The following is a 22,804-nucleotide window of genomic DNA, read 5'->3' on the forward strand; positions in this document are numbered from 1 at the left end:
GAAAGACTCAATCTGGACAGGGCTGGCAAAGTTCCATTAAATATCAATACAAATACTTGTTACTATAAGTTGTCATAGTGATATATATGAGTATAAACTCAGATGAATAAGGAAATAAAGCAAATTACCTGAAAAGATTATAAGATTATACTCCAGTAATGTTAATTAAGTAATGTAACAGTAATGTATAAATAAGGTTATACTCCAGTAATGTGACTAGTGACTATATCATATGTGTGACTACAAATTGTGGTACTAATACCACTCTATACTGCATCCAGTTTTGGTCACCTCATTATAAAAAAGATGTTGAGACTCTAGAAAAAATACAGAGAAGAGCAACTAGGATGATTAGGGGACTAGAGACTAAAACATATGAAGAACGGTTACAGGAACTGGTCTTGGCTAGTCTGGTGAAGAGAAGGACCAGGGGAGACATGATAGCGGTCTTTCAATATCTGAGGGGCTGCCACAGAGAGGAAGGGGTCAAGCTATTTTCTAAAGCACCTGTAGTCCAGACAAGGAATAATGGATGGAAACTGAACAAGGAGAGATTTAACCTGGAAATAAGGAGAAACTTTCTGACAGTGAGAACAATCAACCAATGGAACACCTTGCCCTCGGAAGTTGTGGGAGCACCATCACTTGAGACTTTCAAGAAGAGATTGGACTGCCATTTGTCAGAAATGATGTAGGGTCCCTCACTTGGGCGGGGGGTTGGACTAGATGACCTATAAGGTCCCTTCCAACTCTGATTATCTGTTAATAAAAAGATGATCAGGGATCTGTAAGAAATTGAATGAATGGATGAATGAGTGAATGAATGAGTACTTTATTTGGCCAAGTGTGATCAGAAACACAAGGAATTTATCCCCAGTGCAGAAGCTCTCAGTGTATATGCAAAGCAACAATCATCATTATCATACTACTACTACTGAGAAGGGAGAATAAAGAAAATAATGATAATAATATTATAGCCATACTACAATTTTTTTGAATGCAGCCTATTTTGGAGCAGGAAGCAGGAGCTCCAGCTAAGGAGCTCAATTGCAGACTTCTGTAAAGATGAACAAAATTGTCTGTTTCATTTGATGTAAAATTAGTATTTTTTTTCTAACCACCAAAGTTTCTATCCTGATTTGGCATCTGTTTGCAGCATATATTCTTACGCATATTTGTTCTCAATATGTGCATTTCTTTACAAGCAATTTCCCCTAATATAGATATTTTCATATGCACCTTCTATGCTATTTTTAGATACATTTATTGGTCAAAGTACTACGCTGGAAAAGATAAAAGACCAGTGTGTTGGCCTTAATTCAAATTGTATCAAGAACCAACCAATTTCTCCTCCAATTCTAGTCATTAATATAGATTGTTCTCTATTTGACCTGATTTCTGAAGAGTTTTCATCTTTTCATTTTGAAAACATTAAAGCTACTAACATTACAATTTTTATGTTTCAATATATCGATAAAGATAAAGAAATCAGGATACTTGTAATCAAATGAAAATTTATGTTTATTTTTTATGGTGCTAGGAGAGAGAAGGATGAGTATTCAAAATACTTGGGATCATTTTCAGTATATAAACGCAATTTTATCTGGAACGTATTTACAGCCACAACTTACTTGTTTGTAAAGATTATCTCTATCTTTGCAATACTGCAAAGCTCAGTATAAGCTCTGAGCCTTTTTTATTTTATCATAATATTTTTAATCATGAGAAAGGGCAAAACCTAGACGTCTCACTTTCTATGACCCATCTCAATAGGGCTTGTCAAACCCTCGTAGCAAACTTCATTTAATGTGCTGTAAGCTTCCACTGTTGACAAACTAACTAGAAACGGGTGGATAACTGATCCTCATTTTTATCTTTTACATTACAGTTGTCCAGCATATCAAGCGCCACAATATCGTCCTCAAGAGGGAGCTGGGAGAAGGAGCTTTTGGCAAAGTCTTCCTGGCTGAATGTTATAACCTATGTCCTGAACAGGATAAGATCTTGGTTGCTGTAAAGGTAATACATATATATATATATCCTACAGGCTTGTGTTATACATCAGTCATTTCTGTTTCTCCAGAATAAGTTATTTCTTTCTGAGAATATTACTCCCACTATTGTTTAGATTGATCCACAAAGGCATTTGGGTTTCAACAGTAATACTTACTCCTTTGTCTGTGTATTTACAAAGTTATATTAATTGCTATTGTTTTGAGGCAGAGTCCAAGAGTTACTCTGCACCATTTTGGATGCTGGTGCCCCACAAGTTTCTCTAAGAACTGCTAGTAACTGTAACAGTTATTGTGATGAAATGAAAAACAATTAGATATATAAAGTCTTCCTGCTACTTGTGTTGAATAAATTCAGTGCAATGTTAATTATGCATGCAAACAAATGCAATCTGGTTGTTTTTTTTTGTCCTGGCCCTACCCATCCAACACATCCCACAGAGAAAAGGTGAAGCCATAAACAGAACATATTTTGGGCCCCTGTGGCAAATCTTGATGAGCTCTGCAATGATCCCATTTCTTAGCTAGTTCTATTTACTTCAAGGTTAGGCAATTATGGCCTCTTTACGATCAGTCTGTGGACTTCAACTCCCAGCATTCCTCAGCCAACCAAGATAGCTCAGGATTTCTGGAAATTGAAGTCCACAAATCATAAAGGATCCATAGTTGCCCAACCTTGGTTTACTCTGTCAGAAGAATGCAAGGATTGAGCAGTCCCAGTGTATGCAACCTTATTCTCTTCCTCAACTGCTTTCATACTTTTAACAAATATGCACAAAATAAGTCACTTTTTGACAGATCTGGGGCTTTGACTTCAAAGCTAAGCACTAGCGTTCATTTGGGCTTACTTTGTTTGTCTAACCTCATGGTTGTCTCTGTGATAAAAAGATGAAATAGCCAAGCACAATTCATGCAAGAAGTCCAGAAACAAGCATAGTAAGGAGACTGGTGAGACCAACTCCAGAATAAGTGCAGAAATTGCACTGACCACTGGTTTTGCAAAATGGTTTCTATTTTCTCCAGTTAAGAGTACTTTGTGACTGATATGTCCATTTCAGAAGAAATATAGATTGAGGAGTAGCAGAACAAGCAAAACATATCTTTGTTAATGTTCAAGCATTGTCACATTTTCTTTTCATTCATTGGCTCTTTGACATGCCTCCTCACTGGTTGCTGAGCAACCCAGAACAGCATTGTGTACTGTATGCATGTGAAGAAATAGCTACTGTTATGCCTTGTGGGAAGTCTACAGCTGAAAATTAAATGCTTGGCAAAGAAAGGGGGAGAGTGAAAAAAATTCAGCAGATATTCTGATCTGGTAACCATAAATCATTTGAAAAGAGTAGGCATTCCAAGATCTTATAGGGAAATGGGATAAATAAATATACACACATTCACACATAGGGGGAAAAAACATGGTTAGCTTTTTTGAAAGAAGGAGACGGTCCCAAGGGTGCTGTTCAGGTAATTGGATTTCCTTGATATTTTCCTTGAAAACATTTCACTTTTCATCAAAGAAGCTTCTTCACTTCTGAAATGAAGAAGCTTTCTTAGATGAGAAGTGAAATGTTTTCAAAGAAACTACCAAAAAAGTCCAGTTGCCTTTTGAACAGCACCTTTGGGATAACCATGACTGGAGGACTGAGAATCTTCATAGAAAAGGAGAAGGAAAAGGAAAAGGAGAAAGATGGGAGCGATGGGTTTATTTTTACTTTCAATTTGTTTATAGAAAGTTTGATTTGTAGGTGTCCACTTTTCAGTGAGCTTCTGTGCAGAAGGACTTAAGTGAGATTTAAATGGCATGCTGGCTTTCCATAAGCGTTCTAAAAGCAATATGATGAGGGGTTATGCTGAATGGAAATAGCATTTTTCTATCTTGTTTGAAAGTTGACTTGTGTTACATTGCTTTTATCCTGAAATGGAGTGATTTTATTCTAAGAGGAAACACTGACAACAGGCTAAATTGCAGACTTCTGTAAGGATAGTCAGAATTGCCTGTTTCATTTGACATGAAATTAGTATTTTTTTCCTAATCAAAAAATTGTCTATCCTGATTTGGTATCTGTTTGCAGCATGCGTTCTTATGCATTTTTGTTCTTAATATGTGCATTTATTTTAAAAATTTCCCTTAATATACCGGCAGGTATTTTATATGCCATCTTCTATGCTATTTTTAGATACTTTTAATGGTCGAGGTACTGTACTGCAAAGCAAAAGGCAAAACATATTGTGTTGGCATTCTAATTTGTTTATTATAAATTTTGGAGCAGCAATTAATTCCAATGGTATCAATAAGTGGAACTGACCAATTTCTTCTCCAATTCTAGTCATCAGTACATATTGCTCTCTACTTTGCCTGATTTCTGAAGGGCTTCCATGTTTACATTTTGAAAACATTCAAGCCACTAACATTGGAATTTTGCTGTTTAAAAATATTAGTAAAGATAAAGAAATCAAAGTAATTGTATGTCTTCAAATGAAAATTTATGTTTATCTTTTTTATGGTGTTAGGAGAGATAAGGATGAGTATTCAAAAATACTTGGGATCATTTTCAGTATATAAGTGCAATTCTATCTGGAACATATCTACAACTATAACCAGAGGTGGGATTCAAATAATTTAACAACCGGTTTTCTGCCCTAATGATTTCTTCCAACAACCAGTTCACCAAACTGCTCAGAAATATAACAACCGGTTCTCCCAAAGTGGTGCAAACTGGCTGAATCCCATCACTGACTATAACTTAGTTGTTTCTAGAAGGATTATCTTTATCTTTGCAAGATTGCTAAGTTTTTTACAAGCTCTGAGCCTTTCTACTTTATCCTAATATTTCCAAAAATCTTACAGTGTTATTTTGGGTTCACAAAGAATGACAGTAATGTGGGAAAATAGCCCAAAATATTGTTTTCTCCATAAACAGATTTGCCTCCAATTTTGAATTCATTCTTCTTTTTTCCTGGCTTCCGCCACTTATAGAATTTGGTCCAATTCTATTCAGTGTTTAGAGAGTTATCCTGTAGATGGACCAACAAATAAATGAACACTTAGAGTTCAGGATCATTTTAGGTAAGTTAATTGAAAAACATTTTAAGAAGACAGTAACTGTTCACTATATTTACTAAGGAGAGCCAGTTTGGTCTAGTGCAGTGGTTCCCAAACTTTTTAAGTCCACCGCCCCCTTGGTGCTACAAACTCATCCTCAATGCCCCTCACCCAGGGGCAGGATTCAAATTTCTGTGGCCGTGGCCTAATTTGAGGGTGTGGTTTGCTGGTAACGTGATTGGGTGGGTGTGGCTTGCTGGTCACATGACTGGGTGGGTGTGGCTTGCTGGTCACATGACTGGTGGCGTGGCTTGCTGGTCACATGACTGGGTGAGCGTGGTTTGGTGACTGGCAAACCAAATACAAGTGGTCCTCACTTAATGGCCAGTTGCTTAGCAAGTGTTCTAAATTATGACTGGCCTCCCCAGAACTACTTGACCTGTTTTTGGAGTTTAGACAGCCATACACACACATATACACATACTCCCTTCCAACCCTGCTGGAGCAGCTCATTGGACTAGAATCGGCAAAGCATCTCCGATTAGATTCTAGTAGTGAATAAAATCTAATCAGAGATGCTTTGCTAATTCTTGTTGATTTGTTTTATTTGTATTTTTTTATTTTATGTTGCTGAATTGCATTGACATGTGTGTCCCTTCTTGTGCACAACCCAGAAGCTTTTGTGATTCTTTGCAGCAAAAATTACCAACCTCTGGCTTTGCTCTACTTTTCAAATGTGCCGGCACTGCCGCGTTCTAGGTGCCGGCCCCGCAGGTCCACCCCATTGAGCCCACTGCACTGGACGGACCTGCCCAAGCAAGTCCGAGCGGAGTAGTGCACCAAATCAATGGGGTGAGCCTGGGAGAGGGAAAGAGAGAGAGAGAAAAAAGAGAGAAAGAGAGAAGGAAGAAAAGAAAGAGAAAAGGGCAAGAAAGAAAAGGGACAAAGAAAGGGTGGGCATGGACAGATGGAGGAGGAGAAAGGGAGAGAGAGAGAGAGAGAGAGAGAGAGAGAGAGAGAGACCTGATGCATCAGATTGAAATGAGGCCTAGTTTAGAGGCCCTTTTCCACATTGAAACATCTTTGCCAGCACATTGAAACCTCTTTGGCTTCTATTAATTAAAGGTTTTGTGGACAAAACATGGTCAAGACTATCAGGAAGCTCTCACATTTTGTTAAGGCTTTAAACAGGATCCATTGGACCAGATCTCCACCCTAAAAAATTAATTTTCCCCAATGTATTACAGTACCAATTCTGAAGAAGGCAAAACCAAAATGTACTGGTAAATTACAAGGAGAACACACACACACACACTTCCTTCTTACCCTGCTGAAGCAAGTGATTGGACTAGAATAGCTATCTCATTATCTTTCTCCTCCCTCCCTCCCTCCCTCCTTCTTTATTTCTTTTTCTTTCTGTCCCTTCCTTCCATCCCCCCTCTTTCTTTGTCCCTTTTTCTTTCTTTCCCTTTTCTCTTTCTCTTCTTCCTTCTCTCTCTCTCTCTCTCTCTCTTTCTTCTCTCTTTCTCAGGCTCACCCCATTGACTTCGTGCACTGCTCCGTTCGGACTTGCTTGGGCAGGTGGCTCCGGTGCAAGGGGCTCAATGGGGTGGAACACGGCGGCAGCAGGATGTTTGAAAAGGAGAGCAAAGGCTTTGCTCTCCTTTCCCAATGCTGCATTTGGGACGGAGCTCCTTGCATCAGAGCATGCAAATCAATGGGATGATCCTGCAGGTCCTTGCCTTGAACGCGGCGGCGGTGGGATTTTTTCTCACCCCTGAATTGTGCCTTGCCACTCACCTCCAGCACCCCCCTGCCGCCTCTTAACGCCCCCCTGCTGGCCCCCTTGCCTCTCAGAGCTCCCCTAAGGTATCCCACTGCCCCCCAGGGGGCGGTACCGCCCACTTTGGGAACCACTGGTCTAGTGGTTAAGGCACCAGGTTAGAGACCAGGAGACTATGAATTCAAGTCCCACCTTAGTCATGAAAGCTGGATGGGTAACCTTGGCCTAGTCACTCTCTCTCAGTCCAATCCACCTCACAGAATTGTTGTTGTAGAGCAGGGGTTTTCAAACTTGGCAAGTTTAAGACTTGTGGACTACAACTCCCAGAATTCCTGAGCTAACCTGACTGGAGGAGAATTCAAGGAGTTGAAGTCCACAAATCTTAAAGCTGTTAAGTTTGAAGACCCCTGTTGTAGAGAAAATAGGAGGCAGAAGCAAGATTAAGTAGACCCATCGTCTTGAGTTATTTCTAAAAATATAAAGGCAGGATACAAATAAAATAAACAAGCAAACAAACTCCTAAAATAGATGAAGAAAATAAAATATTCTTCCAGACACAACAATGATCCAGACAAAGTTCCATTTCGAGAAAAGTCAGTGTTCATCTGAGGAAAAGTTTTATGCCAACCCTACAGTTGCCTGTATGACAACATGTACATGGAACCTGTCCTCAGAGTTTTCAATAAATTCGTGGAGGTAGGAGGATGTGGTGGCCACTGAAAGGTCCTCCCTTCCCAATGCATTCTTCTTAATTCTGCAAAAGACATCTGAAAGTGCTGAGGGATGGAGAGGGCAAGGAGAATTTTTTATTATTATTATTAAGTGAGTTTCTAGTCTTATGAGAACTGCACTGAGGACAATAGCATTAGAGGATGCCATAAAAATGTTCCCACCAGAGTAATTCTCAGACAAAAAGAACCTATCTTGGATTAAGAGAAATTGTTCATTTGGTGGTTTCACAAGGCAGTGTATAGTTACCACAGCAACCGTTCCATCATAGAGCTCAGCAGCTTCTTGGAGATCAAAAGCAAAAGCTCGGTGGGGCTCCTCAGGGGTTCCATAGCAAGGGCTTAATAGCACTATAGATGCAACATGTTCTACCAAATGAAGTTTTATGGTTATCGCTGTAACAGTCCTAGGAGAGATAAGGGTGGGTATATTCAGGCTACTAGGACTGTCTTTCTGCATAAATACCATTTTGCCTGTATATACATACGATTTTGACAGTGGTTCCTCAGAAATGTATCTCCATCTTTGCGGTATTACAACATCCAGAAAAAGCTTTGAGCCTTGACATTTTACTGCAGTATTCCCCAAAATCTCACAATATTATTTTGAGTACAGGAACGACAATAACGTGGGGAGATGTAGTCCAAGACAACAATGAAGCTTTTTTTTTCAGCTTAGTCTTCTGGACTGACTTCAATGATCTCATTCAGTACAGGTTGTCCTCAACTTACGAAATTGCTTGAGCCCTAAGTTTCTGTTGTGAAGTGAGACATTACTGAAGTGATTTTTGCCCGCTTTTACAATCTTTCTTGCTAGAAAGTGAAGATCTTTCTTCACTTTCTTGTTAAGTGAATCACTGCAGTTGATAAATTATTAATCAGGTTGTTAACCGAACCTAGCTTCCCCATGGACTTTGCTTGTCAGAAGGTAACAAAAGGTGATCACATGACCTTGGGACATAGCACCTTGATCATAAATATGAACCAGTTGCCAAGCATCTGAATTTTGATCACATGATCATGAGGATGCTGCAAAGGTCATAACTGTGAAAAATGGTTATAAGTCACTTTTTTTCAGTGCCTTTGTAACTTTGAATGGTCACTAAATGAAGTACGTTGAGGATATCTGTACAGGTTTGAGAAAGTTGCCTTGCTGATGAATGGACAGAGTGCAAAGCATTGACATAATTTCTTCCCAATATTCCAAAACTAGGTTGGAAAAAATTAAAAGATGGATCAGAAACTTAGATATTAGAGTCACTGAATTCAGAATTGAGAATGCCAAGAACAGAACAGAACAGAACAGAACAGAACAGAAGGTTTTATTGGCCAAGTGTGATTAGGCACACAAGGAATTTGTCTCTGGTGAAGAAGCTACCAATAATATCAAGAACTGTGATATAGATACACCAAAGCACCTTATCTCTGTGGGATAACTCCTTCCAATTTCATGATTTCCCACCCCCACCCCCAAGACAACAAGATACAGAAGTTGTAAAGCATCTTGGAGATAAATACCTTTCTTTCAATTTTTGTTTTCTTTCTTTGTAGACCCTGAAGGATGCCAGTGACAATGCCCGCAAAGACTTCCATCGAGAAGCAGAACTATTGACTAATCTACAGCATGAACATATTGTCAAGTTTTATGGAGTATGTGTGGAAGGAGATCCTCTCATCATGGTCTTTGAATACATGAAACATGGAGATCTCAACAAATTCCTCAGGTGAATTTGTGATATTTTTTTAAACATTTTTCCACATTCTATGTTCAAATATGAATTCACCTGAACACCCCTGAAGTTTCAATATTAAGTTAGAGATTTGGAGAGTTGCTGCAGTGTTTCTGTAGTAATCTGTATTTTTTCCTCCAAGCATTTTATATGCAGGACTAGGAAACTTTGGCCCTCTAGATATTGCTGAACTATAGTTCCCAGAAGCCACCATTAACAAGGACAGCAGTATTCTCAGTCTTACAGTTCACCAATATTTAATGGAATATATCTCTGAGATAAGGAGAAAAAATCAAGGTGTGGAGAAACTGATTTTTCTATTTTTACAATTAAAATAAAAACAATACATTGTTTTACTAAGGTTCTCTAATCAAGTATTTCAGACAAGAGACACTGAAATATAGTCTTCAACATACAACTACAATTAAACTCAAAATTCATGTTGCTAAGTGAGAAATTTGTTAAGTGAGTTTTGCTCCATTTTATGACTTTTCTCACCACGTTTGTTAAGTGAATCACTGCAATTCTTAAATTATTAATATAGTTGTTAAGTGAATCTGGTTTTCCCATTGACTTTGCTGGTCAGAAGGTTGCAAAAAAGGGATCTCACGAGTCCAGGACACTGTAACTGTCATAAATATGAGTTAATTGTCAAGCATCTGAATGTAAATCACATGACCGTGGGGATGCTGCAGTGGTCATAAGTGTGAAAAATGGTCATAAGTCACTTTTTTCAATGCTTGGAATTTCAAATGAACTGTTGTAAATCGAGGACTACCTGTATAATAGAACCAGTGGTATCTGATTGGCCTTACTTGGGCCCAGAAACTAAGAGAGTGTTGTGATTGACAATGAGAAATATAGCTCCAATGAATATCAGGGATATAAGCCAACTGGATACTAGAAAATATATGTTGAAGAAGACAATGGCAAACAATCCTCCTATTGTTGCTAAATAAGTGGCATGGATGAGTGCAGCTTTTTCCATGAAGTACATCTGTAAGGAGACCTTCCTTGTTTTCTTGTTAACATTTAGTAGTCTTTGCAAACTTTCCATCCCAGGTATATGAAACAATCTGTGAGATATGAAAGATGTAGTCTCAAAACTCAAAACTGACAGTTGTTCACATTGGAAAATGCATTTCTTTTTCAGAATCTCACGTTCCTGCAAATGCACAACACATTTAAAAGTTGGGCCTTAAAGAAAAATCCCCGAAGCTATTCATCTTGAATTTGGCAGCTCAGATTCACTCAGAAGGGGCAACTGTGCCTCTCACATTTCATCTAATTTTATCCAAATTCCTTTCTGAAACTTGGTAGACTTCTCCCTCTTGTAAAATTCTGCCATACATACGCATTTAATAGACCTCTGTAAAAAGAAAGAAAGAAAGAAAGAAAGGTAAACAATTATGGTCATGTGTCAATTCTCCATGAAAGTCAATGAGTGCTCAAAGATTCACATTTCCAACTCTTAATTTGTATTTGGCCCTGCAATCAATTTGGATAGCTTTCCAATGGGTCTAAGATGAAATTGGGCTATTTTCCAAATTGCTGAGTTGTGATCCAAATGGAATAATTTGATTGGTACGCATTCCTATGTGAGTATAGTCTTGCTGGATCAGGCCAAAAGCCCATCCTTTAGTCCAGCATTTTATTTCTCATAGTGGCCTTCCAGATGTCCCTATGCCGTGTGATAATGAATTCCACAGGCTAATTATGCAGTATATAGAGAAATGCTTCTTATTGTCTGTTTTAAATCACCCGACAAGTTCTATTGCATGGCCTTGGTCTTAATGTTTGAGAGAGGAAGACAAAAAAAAAAAATCCTCCCACCTATTTTCTCCAGACTTTGCATGATTTTATATGTTCTCACTCAATTGTCTTTCTATCAAGCTTTATCCCATAAATGGGGATTACAGTACAATGCTGGTATTTTTTTATATATATATATTTATCCCTTTCCTGATGATCTTTTGCTGTATTTTACACAGTTGCCTCACAATGAAACCACTTCTTTTAGCGTTATTCTGTGACCCCAAGATCTTTGACACAGTTAGTTACAATGCTTAGACCACATCAAATTATATGTGAGGAAGGCTTGTATGCCCCAAACATATATTACCTCACAGTTACTTAAATTGGACTACATTTGTCATTTGGTTGATCATTCATCCAATTAAAAATATAATTATGGTGTGTTTTGGTGTTATTTTTTTTGTTTATCGGCCCAAATATGTTATCATCCCCATATTTGGGCAGTTTGCTGTTTAACATCATTTCTGAATAAGCTGAATAGATTCTCAATAAAGGTTTTGAAGGCCTCTACTTCGTACTTCCTTCCACTGAGATAACTGCTGCTTTATTTCCACTCTCTCCTTTTTTAACTTGTTACCAATCTGTTAAAAGACCTGGCCTCTTATCCCATGGGTGCTAAGTTTACTCAAGAGCCTTTGATGAGTAACTTTAAAAAAAAAACACAAGAATGTTGAATGTTTTGGCTTCTTTGTCATCTAATGCCTCGGTTGCTTTGAATGTCTTTCCTGCTTTTAATATATTTTTATACATATAAAAGAGTTCTTACTATTCCATTTTTGTTTTTGTTTTTTCATACCCCCCGCATTATCTAGCAAAGCTGATTCTCCTTTTTGTACTCTCAATTATGACAGGAGGGGGCAGGATGGCTCAGCGATTAAAGACCGTTTGTCTGCTGGAAAGCTGACAAACATGGGTTCAAGACAGTGGTGGGATTCAATTTTTTTTTTACTACCGGTTCTGTGGGTGTGACTTGGTGGGCATGGCCGGGGAAGGATCCTGTAAAATCTCCAGTCAGAGGTGGTATTTGCTGGTCCTCCAAACTACTCAAAATTTCTGCTACTGGTTCTCCAGAACTAATCAGAACCTGCTGAATACCACCTCTGGTTCAAGACCTGAGTGCATGATGGGTCAACTCCCATTATTTCTCCCATCACCTGCCAACCAAGTAGTTTGAAAGCATGCAAATGTGAGTAGATAAATAGGTACCATTTTTGTGGAAAGTTAACACCATTCCGTGGGCCTCCATGTATATTCATGCTGGCCATAAGAAAATGAAAGTGTCTTCAGACAATACTGGTTCCCTTGGCTAAGAAATGAAGACGAGAATGGCTCCCTAGAGACTGACATGACTGGATCAGGAAACCTTTAGCTTAAATTATGACAGACTTTTCATTCATTACATCTCATAGTTACCTGGACACTATTCCAAAGCCATACTGGCCTCTTGGGCTTGGTGATCTTTTTTTTTTTTACATTGTTAATGTACTTAGTTGGGTTTCAGTTATTAAGTTATTAAGGCTTTAAATAATTTCTCTTTGGCCTTCTGTTTTTCATCCATCCCTTCACTTTGATAAATAACCCCTTTTGTACTCAAATGTGTTGGATTTCACAGGCAATTCCTCAGCTGAGTACGTGCTAAATATAATATTATAGTCAGTGTTCCCTATAGATTCTGCAGTAGTAATGACTCACACAAGATCATGGCCATACTTTAGGATTAAGTCTAGGGTTGCCTCCCTTTGGCTGGTTTTATGCCCAATTGTGCCAAGGCTAATCACTTAATCACTGGTTTCTTTGTCATAGCCTAAGCTCTATCAGAGTCATAGAAGTCTTCAATTATTATAAGAATGTCTATTTTTCTCCGTAAATATTACATATCTCTAGATCTAATCTACATTTTTTACTTCCCATTGTGATTCTCTGGAAGAATCTGTCCTTCAACGTTGTCTATATCTTATGTTCTCTGAACTGATTTAACTTACTTTCTACTTATTCTGAAAAGCATTATGAAAAAAATTGGCCAGGTCCTAATGATTAAAAATGAATGGTGGTTAGGTTATCAAAATAAAAATATATACATATATTCATAAACCATGATTCAAATATGTAAACAGAATGTGTCATTACTTGAAAATAGTATTATAATTCAGGTTTCATGATTGACATGTTTAAATGTGTCAATAAAGCATTTTCTAGTAGCAATATCTATAGGTCTCTACTACAAAGCTTTTATTTTCTAAGGCAAAAAATCTGAACAATATTTTTCATTTTTATAAATACATAATATTTTATTGTATATCATAATTTAGTTTGGGTAAAAAATAGACTACATACCACTTTTATAGCGCATACCCAAACACATTGTACCTCATTTCACTAACAAAAATCTTTCAAACCAAGTACTCTGAATTTTGCTTCAGGGAAAAAACCCAGGCTCACATTAAAAATGGCTTCACGTACTTACATGCATTAAAAGTCCTAAAGATTAGTACATTTATTATAGATTTAGAAGTTTGAATCAAATGCCAAAATGCATTTTTTATTAAAATGAACACCTATTGTTTATTAATGCATGCACAGCATTCCCTTGAGGAAAGACAAAATATTTCAAATAAGGAAAAACAAAAAAATAAAACTGTCTAGTCTTGTTCTGAAAGAAGAATGCCTCTGTAAAGGAGAGGCCAAGTGAAATGGTAGACATGTCATCATCATTGTATATGTATAAAGTTCATGTTCAAAACTAGGTGTTCCTAATTAGGATAAGTAGTTTTGCCTTAATAAGCCGAATAATTGCTGCTGAGCATTAGTAAAGTTGTACTAGTAGTTGTAGTACAATTTATTTGGATTGGACTAGCATGTTCTATATATCTAGCCAATTTGATTCGCAAGTAACATTTTAGGATTTAGTAGCTGTTGTGTGAACTCAGCTGGGTTATTCACATCACCAAAGTGTAGCTTAACTGAAGGAGTGAATAATCTGTCCTGGTATAACTCAGTCTCTTATTTCATATAAATGTTTCTTTATGAAATATTTGTAATATAAAATTTTATTCAATAAAATATAGATTAATATATTTGGAAAAAAGTCTTGAATTAAGAAATATGATATTTGGGGGGTAACTCAGGGTTGTTTTTGTTTTCTCTAGTATTCATCAGTTTAATTTCCACAGAAGAGGTATCTAAAATGGTGATTGAGCAGCAACTTCTCTGCTGACTTCCTAATGATATTTGAATTATTCTCTCCATTTTCATGATTTTTTTCCAATGTAGTTTTCAATAAAGCAGGATTGGCAATTTTATAAGTTGGGACTTCAACTCTCATGGCTGGCTCAGGAATTCTGGGAGCTGAAGTCCACAGATTGTCAAGTTTCCATAGGTGCCCACCCCCTGCACTAAAGTCTGAACAATTGCCAAATTTTTGTTAGACTGTTTGTACACAGACATAAAAATACTCCATGTATTGCAGGTGGTTAGACTGAAATTGTGAGCAAGCAGATAAGAACAGTCCTGTTGTAGCAACATTGTCAAGTCATTTTCGCTCACCTCCTATTAATTTTCCTTCCCACCCCCCAATAAGCCTGATTTTCTTTGTTTTTACCTTGTTTTGTCTCAGTATTTTCTTTCCATCTTTGTGTCTATCTGTTATTGGTGCAATTGGTAAGTGAAGACTGGTATTACATGGTACCACAAATTGTTTTGCCTAAGAAAATTCTTAATGAGAAATACCACTACCCACAAGCAAGGAGTGCCACCTTGCTTTATTTTGCAGAATAAATAGGCTCCCTGGATGCCAAGCTCTGAAATATACATATACCTGTTATTTGCTTGCTTATAAAGATATTTATCAGTCTTAGAAGGTTTGGAAAACCAGCCTATTGATAGTGATTTGCTTCTAATGCGTGACTTGGAAATTAGTGGAAGGAGACAGCCTCGCACAATTGAATGCATGCATTAAACATTAGTTATAATTACACTGCTTTCACAGCAACTCAAGCACCCATTCATTTATATATTATGGTAGTGGCTTGCCTTCTACCTGTTGCACTTTGAGTTGAAGCAGTTTGACAGTAATGTATCTTCTTTTTTGAAAAGTTTGTTATTCATCATCTGTAGTATCCAGAACGGGTTCAGTGAAAAAGAGACTCTCTTAAGCGAAATTAAAATTTAGCATTCTTCTTTCATTTGACACTACTTATGATATTTGCATGTCATCATGCTTTGGAAGCACATTTATTTCTTACCCTGCAGCGCCCCCCAAGGCCACTGAGAAACAAAATGAGCTCACAATTTTTAGACACATACACACACACACACACACACACACACACACACACACACACACACACACACACACACACACACAGAGTCAAACAGAGACAGGCAGACAGACAATTGCGGGCCAGTAACTGAAGATCAGAAAGAATTCCTGAGTGCGAAATGTAGGCAATGCATGTTTCAGGAGCAATCACTGACAAAATCAAACCCAGTTCTAGAGGAGATGAAGCAGTAAAAATCTAGAAGCAACACAGAGTTTGTATCTTTTGGAGTTATTCTAAACTGACCAAGTTGGTCATGGCAGCGGGAGGAAATCAGAAGGGGTTCTCATTCTTGGATAGTCTTGATATATGACTGCAGAAAATTATATTGAATTGAGATGGATAGACTTGACTTATGCAGGGAGGGACAAGAATGGGGCAGAAGAACAATATGACTAGATCACAGAGCCCTGTTAAAAGCTGGTGGTATTTCAGCTCCTCAGAAGTCTTCAGTTGTGTTCTATTTTATACTCCAAATATTTGGTCACGGGCAAGAATATGACTGTATCTGATTTTCAGCACACTGTTCTTTGAGCTTCAAAGTATGGAGTGGCTCTGAAGTACATGTACTTCATGGCCTTTAATTTGAGCAACCTTGATCTGTGCTTCTACCAACTGAAAAGAGTTGATTCACAGCTCTATAGCTCAAAAATAGAAATAGCAAGCACATCATCCAGTAATGATATGGCACATTTTGAAATCTCACATTATATTGAGGAAGAAGAAACAGAACAAGTCCCTGAAAAGCAGTATGAAAATGAAGTGTTGGGATTGAGTGATTCTTGCATAAGCAGGAAAAGGAAGGTATTTGATTCGGGATGTATAGTATAGATGTCTTTGTTCAGTATTAAATGGAAATAGCAGAAAGGTACAATGACTTATTTAAAAAAAATTACAAAATATGTTCAGAAAAGGGTGAGGAGGTGGCTTAATAGCAGGAAAAGGAAAATTGTTTGTGCTTTACTGAGAAATCAAGTCAATTCATTTTCAATATGTAAATAAAGTGTGTACAGAAAGTCTTTGAGTTATGACCATTATGGAACCTCTTTATCACTGTCACAAGCTGTAACAGTTGTCAAAAGACTGACCCAATTTTACGATGCTTTTTGTGGCACTTGTTAAGAGAAATCAATGGTTGTAAGTGTAAATGCCACAATTGTTAAATGAATGCTGCAGTTATAAGTGCAGAGCCATTGTTCACTATGCTATGCTGCCAAAACCTGGAAGTGTCAGCAAAACTGTTATTTACCTATTGCAGCTCATTTAAGGTGCACTTCTTTGCTTCTGAATGTTGTTTGCTGTTAATTATCAGGGACGCAGCCTCTGCTTAGAGTTCTGGTTTAGGCATTTCATAGTGGTATGTATCACAAGCAGAAGTTGCAAAAACAGATTTGCTGACATACCATGAGATCTTCTCAACACCCCCCCTCCAAAATGCCCTACCAACTCTTAACAGCCTGGAAGAAGCTTGGTGGTTATTCTCATGTTCCTTGACAAATATAAATAAGGAGATAGATAGCTAGAACAACATTTTCAGAAGTGGGATGAAAGCTTCTCCATCCTTTGCACTTCAGCATTTGTTTTTATAGACAAGCAACATCTTGTAGGTACGTGCGTACATACACATACATACTGCTGTGGTTCTTTCCTTCTTATGAATGTACAATGCCTGCACAGGCAATAATACAGAAAGTAAACTGAATGTCTACAACTCTATTTGAACTTATAAATTGCTCCCAGTCGATGCATTTGTATTTTCTGAACACAGGTCTATTTAGAGTATGTAGACTTCTAGACTTCTCCCAAAATAAATATGAAGGCAAGTGGACCACCTGCACGAAGTTCATAAGGTTAGAGTAAGAAGATCAGAGAGGATACGTTTTCTTGTCATCTTTCTTTCTAATTTTTACTTCACGTCTAGGAAAAAAGAAGAATCATGTTATTGAGCATATGCTTCCTAGACAGGGACAGTTATTGTTCCTTCAGACAATAGTCTATTAACAGTGATAGCACTATTTTAAAAATATATTTGTATCCTTCATGAGTTTTACAAAAATTTAAAGCGACAAAAATATCCAACACACGTTCCTTCCTTCTATTTTCTCCACAACAACAACCCTGTTAGATAGCCCAAAGTCATTCAGCTGGCTTTCATGGCTAAGGGGAGATTGAAATCATGAGCTCCTGTTTTCTGGCCTGGTGCCTTAATCACTAGACCAAACTGGACTCAATTGAACCACTTGGTCAAACTAACATGATATACAATACAGAGCTACCCTGTTGTCCTGTGGTTTGCTTTATTATGTTTGAATTATGAATGAAAGCAAAGGAAATTTACAAGTGTGAATTTCAATGTGTTATATCACAGAGCAGAACTTCCTTCACATCAAATTAAATAAAACGATGGCATCTTAAATCTATGCCTCCAAATAAACCTTCAAAAAGCAATAACTGGCAACAGTAACAAAATATTTATAGGTCATTTTTCTTCCACATATGGAATCTATAGGTAGCTTTCTGTATCTAGATCAGGGATGGGCAACTATGGCAACTTTATGACCTGTGGACTTCAATTCCCATAATTCCTGAGGCAGCTAGCTCAGGAATTCTGGGAATTGAAGTCTACAGGTCATAAAATTGCCATAGTTGCCCACCCCTGATCTATAACTAGCCAATACTATTCAAAGTCTTTTTTACCCCTAGATTTGTTTGTTTCCTAGATTTGCATCCTATCTTTTGTTCAGGAGCTCAAAGTGGCATATAAAGTGGTCTCTCCTTTTATTTTCCCTCACAATAGCAAACCTGGCTGGACTGAGGGACAGTAAGTGGCCCAGTTGATAAAACCTGGCCTTGATGCTTCCATCATGCCCCCTTCCCACCCTCCTGCTTTCTTCTGTAAGACCATTATTTGGAAAGGTTCCAAATTAGATCTCCTACATTTCTTCTGTGTTCCACGCAGGGCGCATGGACCTGATGCAGTTTTGATGGCCGAAGGGAATCGTTTAGCTGAACTAACCCAATCCCAGATGCTGCACATTGCCCAGCAGATTGCAGCTGGTATGGTTTACTTAGCATCACAGCACTTTGTGCATCGTGACCTGGCTACTCGGAACTGCCTGGTTGGGGAGAACCTGCTGGTGAAGATTGGAGATTTTGGGATGTCAAGAGATGTATATAGCACAGATTACTACAGGGTAAGTAATGCTGTACCTTGGTTTTAGGAAGAAGGGCCTGTTTTCAGAATGTCTTCTGGTGAGGCTGTAAGAAAAAAAATCACTTGAATCCTAGGTTGGTGTAATGAGGAAAATAAAGTCACTGTTGATAAACTGATTTATTAAATATCTACAGAGTGTTGCAAAAAATATTAAAGCTCCTGTGCAAACAAATTATTATTACTATCCTCATTGAAACTTCCTTTAATGAGACAAGTGGCTGTGATTATTGTAAAGTGACTAGTCTGTGGAGAATAGAATGTGGCTTTGATCCCATAAAAAGATCAAACACTTATGTTACATTTGGATCAAAGTGTTTTGCTATCCCAGTGAATTCATCCTTTATTTTAGCAGCATTACTTTGACTGGATAGAAGCTCTTTTGAGCAACTCTACTGTCTTTGAGAGTTTGCTTCAAAAGTGAATGGTTTCATATGATTAGTAGAAAAACTGAAGAAGTTACACATAAAGATGTTATTTATATTTCTGCAGCTGTTTTCATTGTGAGCCGAGAAGAACATTTTTATTTTGGTTTGTGCTATTTCTTCCTTTAGTGATCCAGACTCCAGCAATTAGTTGACATCTGAACTAGATTTCTGTCTTTTGGAATAGTTGCTTTCCATGCTATTTCATTCCCGCAGTACAAGAATGACATTGCATCATATGAGTGAACATGGGATAAAAGAAGGATTTCGGGGCAGATGTACAAGCTAAGCATGGAAAAAGGCCATCATCAGCCAGCTTCTATTCATACAGTTGCAGCAATTGCCATCATGGTTGGTTTAGCATGCATGTTTTGGTCCTTGGTTCCTATAAAGCATGTGTTGCTTGGACAAACCATGGTGCACAAAATAGCTTCTGTGATGACCCAGGGTGTGATACAAAACAAACACAGTCACAGAAAACAGGTGAAGCCCCTTTTATTCCTTCAGTTTGCTTCCAAGCTCTGAATAACTTGGACAGAAATAACAAATAACAAATAACTCCGACAAAAACAGTTACACGAAGAAGGAAAAAAGCAACACAAACCAGGCGAGATAAGGGCTAGAGGATGTCCACAGTTAACACACAATGGGAAGGATGCCAATCTCAGAGAGGGACTATAAACTAGAGATATTTACATGATTTGTTTCCAGCGTTTGTCAGTACACAGGTCCAAACTCTTCTGCAGTTGTCACACTGCATCCCATGAAGGATCAAGGCCCTCTCCTCAAGACCACGCTCTCCCTTATCCTCTCCTCCTGCGTGCCCTAGGATGGATAAGGGATGGGCCTGGGTCCTCCTCTGACTGCTCAGCCGTCGTCTGCCCTTCCCCAGCCTCCTCTACAACAGTGATCCCCAACCTTTTGATGCGCGCCCGGTACCGGCATCAGCTGGCCGCGCCGACGCATCAACTGGGCCGCCATCTTTTTGCGAAAAGTGCTTCCGGTGACCTCACCGGGCATATGGCACGCTCGTGAGCTTTTGGGGAAATGGCTTTCTGGGTCCTCCTCAAAAAGATGGCTGCTCAGCCAGCGCCGGTAAGACTTGCCCGGACGGTGCGGTCCGCGGACCAGCCCCCTCTACAACCTCCAGAGCCACACTTCCACTCCCTGTCAGCTGTTCCTCCTCTCCCTCAGAGTCAGTCTCCACCAGGGGCATGATAGCTTCAGAATCCCATCGTTGGTGATATGAAGCAGGAGAATAGTGGCATATTTGGGGCTGAAACGGTAGAAGAAAGTCAAGCAACTTTAGGATTTACCCAAAAGTATTTGCTTTTTAAAAATTATTACAAAATTGCACACTGTTGCAAAGCACTAGAAAATCACACTATCATCTCCATTTCCCAGAGTGATGGGAGGGCCAGATTGTTATTCTATAGTAACAATAATCAAAACCCCAAGAAGTTATGGAAATGGGGACCTTAGCTTCCCTGAATCAGAAGGGCCCTTTTTGTTGTCTTCATTTCTGTTTCACTATGGGGAGGAGAGGGAACTAGAAGTTCTTGCTCAGAGTTCCCCCATAGTTCCATTGCAGGAGAAAGAATTCATGTGAACGAAGGCCCTATATGAACCCTAGGATAATGTTGCAGGATCCAATTTGAGTCGGTCACTGGGACCAACGGTTTATTTTTCCAAGCTTTCAAGCTCGTGCTAGAGCCCATCATCAGGGATTTTCTCTCTCTTCAGAATATATGCACTGGGCTGTTCTGCATGTTCTATTTACATGGTCCCTGGTTGTGTGTAGTTTTTAGTTGTTTATTAAGATGTTGATGGATGACTATTAAGTTCTTAATTGTTGTTTTTATGATGCTATGCCTTTAGCTTCTAAGTATCTGATAGGCTGGTGGTAAATCAGCACTCCTATTGACTGATAAAAGCCTGTTTCCCAGGGTTCAATGATTTATCTGGCTATTTTTGTCCCCGCTCGGCCAACAATTGTAGTAGTTGCAAAATTGAATGCATGCAATGTGAGGCTATCAATCGCTTGCGTTCTTGCAGTCTGCTAATTAGCTTCCTCTCTGTCCCACATAGTTGCGAGGTCAATCCGGGGGTGGGGGGGATCTGGTAAATTACATTTCAAAGTTTCTCCAGCAATAAACCATCTTTGTAGTGCATGATTTGTCCTCCTTTGGTAGCCTCTGGATGGTGGATTATGCCCACTTGCACATCTCAGAAGTTGGATTCTACTGTTTCTGAAATGTTTTTAATATATTGCACTGGCGGGGTGTGCAGTGTAGTAGGTCTTATGGCTTCTTTCTTTGTTTCTCTCCCCAGCATATTGTGCTGGCATCTTGTGATAAATGCTTGTGGAAGCCTATTTTGTCTAAATTGTTCATGTAGGTACCTACACCCCAGATGTTTTACTTCCTGGATACTACAGTGTGTTCTCACCCTGCCATATAGTGTTCTGATGCAGCTCTTTTTATGTGACAGTGGATGGTTACCGTTGAAATCTAGAATGCCTGGAGTGTTGGTAGCCTTGCCATATACCATTGTTTCCAGGCTTCCATCTTCTGTTGATAAGCATTATCTAAGCACGTGTTTTTTCCTCCACTGTGAATTGTATATCTAGGAACATGGAATTTAATAGAGTATAAAAGTCTTCCAGCACATTTCTTTGATAACCACAAGTGTGTCCATCCATGTAGCGGTACCAAACGATTGAGGGTCCCTTGGGTATCCCTTTTATTTGCCCATTTCCCTTTTAAACATGAAGAAGTTTAAAGGGAGTAGATTCATGACTTGTGTCCTGGTTAGGTTGTTTTGATTTATGTTGTAATCTTCTAGTTTTCTGTTTATCACTTTGTGTGCTAAGTGGGGAGGGAAGTGGTGATGACCTAGTGGTGGAGTTGTCACCTCACAATCAGGAGGCTGCGAGTTCGAACTTAGGTAGAGGCCGATGTTTTTCTCTCTGGGCACGATGAGAATATATATCTGCTGAATATAACTCTGCATTGGCAGCAGGAAGGGCATCCAGCCACTAATCACTCAGCTCCATTCAGTTGTCCAGATTCCACACCACAAGGGATTATGGGGGGTCATTAAAAGATGATGATGATGATGATGCTAAATGGGGAGAGATGGATATAAATAGGATCACTACATCAAAAGAGACCATGATCTCATAAGGAGCCATTTTTAAGCCTCGTAGCTATGTCAAAAATTATGTGGATGATGTGACTACGGTGTTTGAAGGTGAAGTCAGGAAGCTTAATTATTGTGCCAGCCATTTAGCCTTGTTGTAGGTAGGAATATCCCCTAGCGCTACAATAGGTCTGAGGGGGACCCCTAGTTTGTGTATCTTGGGGAGTCCATAAAATCTCGCCGGGATGGCGTTTTCTCATTTTCTACCATCCCTTTTCTGTTATACAGTTGCTTTGTTTAAGCTGGCTGAGATAAGGATTCAGTTGTTAGCCTCTTTTCTTTCCATCTCTTGGCTTGGCTTCCGGATCTCTGGGAGCTACAATACCCCTTTTCTTTTTCTGGCACTCGTAGTATTCATCATTCATGCGTTGAGCACAGTCATTCATAAAGAAGCGTGTTATTTAGGAGCCAAGGGATTTGGGCATCTGATCAATTCCTTTGCAAACTGGATCCCTCAACATGTAGATGCAGAGAGGACCTGTCAGGGATGGCACTAAAAGTAAAGCCTTGTTCTTGTTTCAACTTGACAGGACCTCTTAT

General features: G+C 38.7%; 1 protein-coding gene across 13 annotated transcripts in view; it reads left to right on the forward strand.

Annotated features, from left to right (window-relative positions):
• Positions 1 to 22,804, forward strand: part of NTRK2 (neurotrophic receptor tyrosine kinase 2) — a 197,258-nt gene that overhangs the window by 149,473 nt on the left and 24,981 nt on the right. For all 13 annotated transcript variants that reach the window (XM_087957874.1, XM_087957872.1, XM_087957878.1 and 10 more), the window contains 3 exons: positions 1,889 to 2,019; positions 9,118 to 9,290; positions 18,387 to 18,621. In XM_087957874.1, the coding sequence (XP_087814000.1) occupies positions 1,889 to 2,019; positions 9,118 to 9,290; positions 18,387 to 18,621 (539 nt within the window). The remainder of the gene's footprint in view (positions 1 to 1,888; positions 2,020 to 9,117; positions 9,291 to 18,386; positions 18,622 to 22,804) is intronic.

Source organism: Notechis scutatus, chromosome 2 (genome assembly GCF_049901735.1).
Source record: "Notechis scutatus isolate UNSWTSFEM ecotype Mainland chromosome 2, rNotScu1.2, whole genome shotgun sequence".
NCBI classification, from domain to species: Eukaryota; Metazoa; Chordata; class Lepidosauria; order Squamata; family Elapidae; genus Notechis; species Notechis scutatus.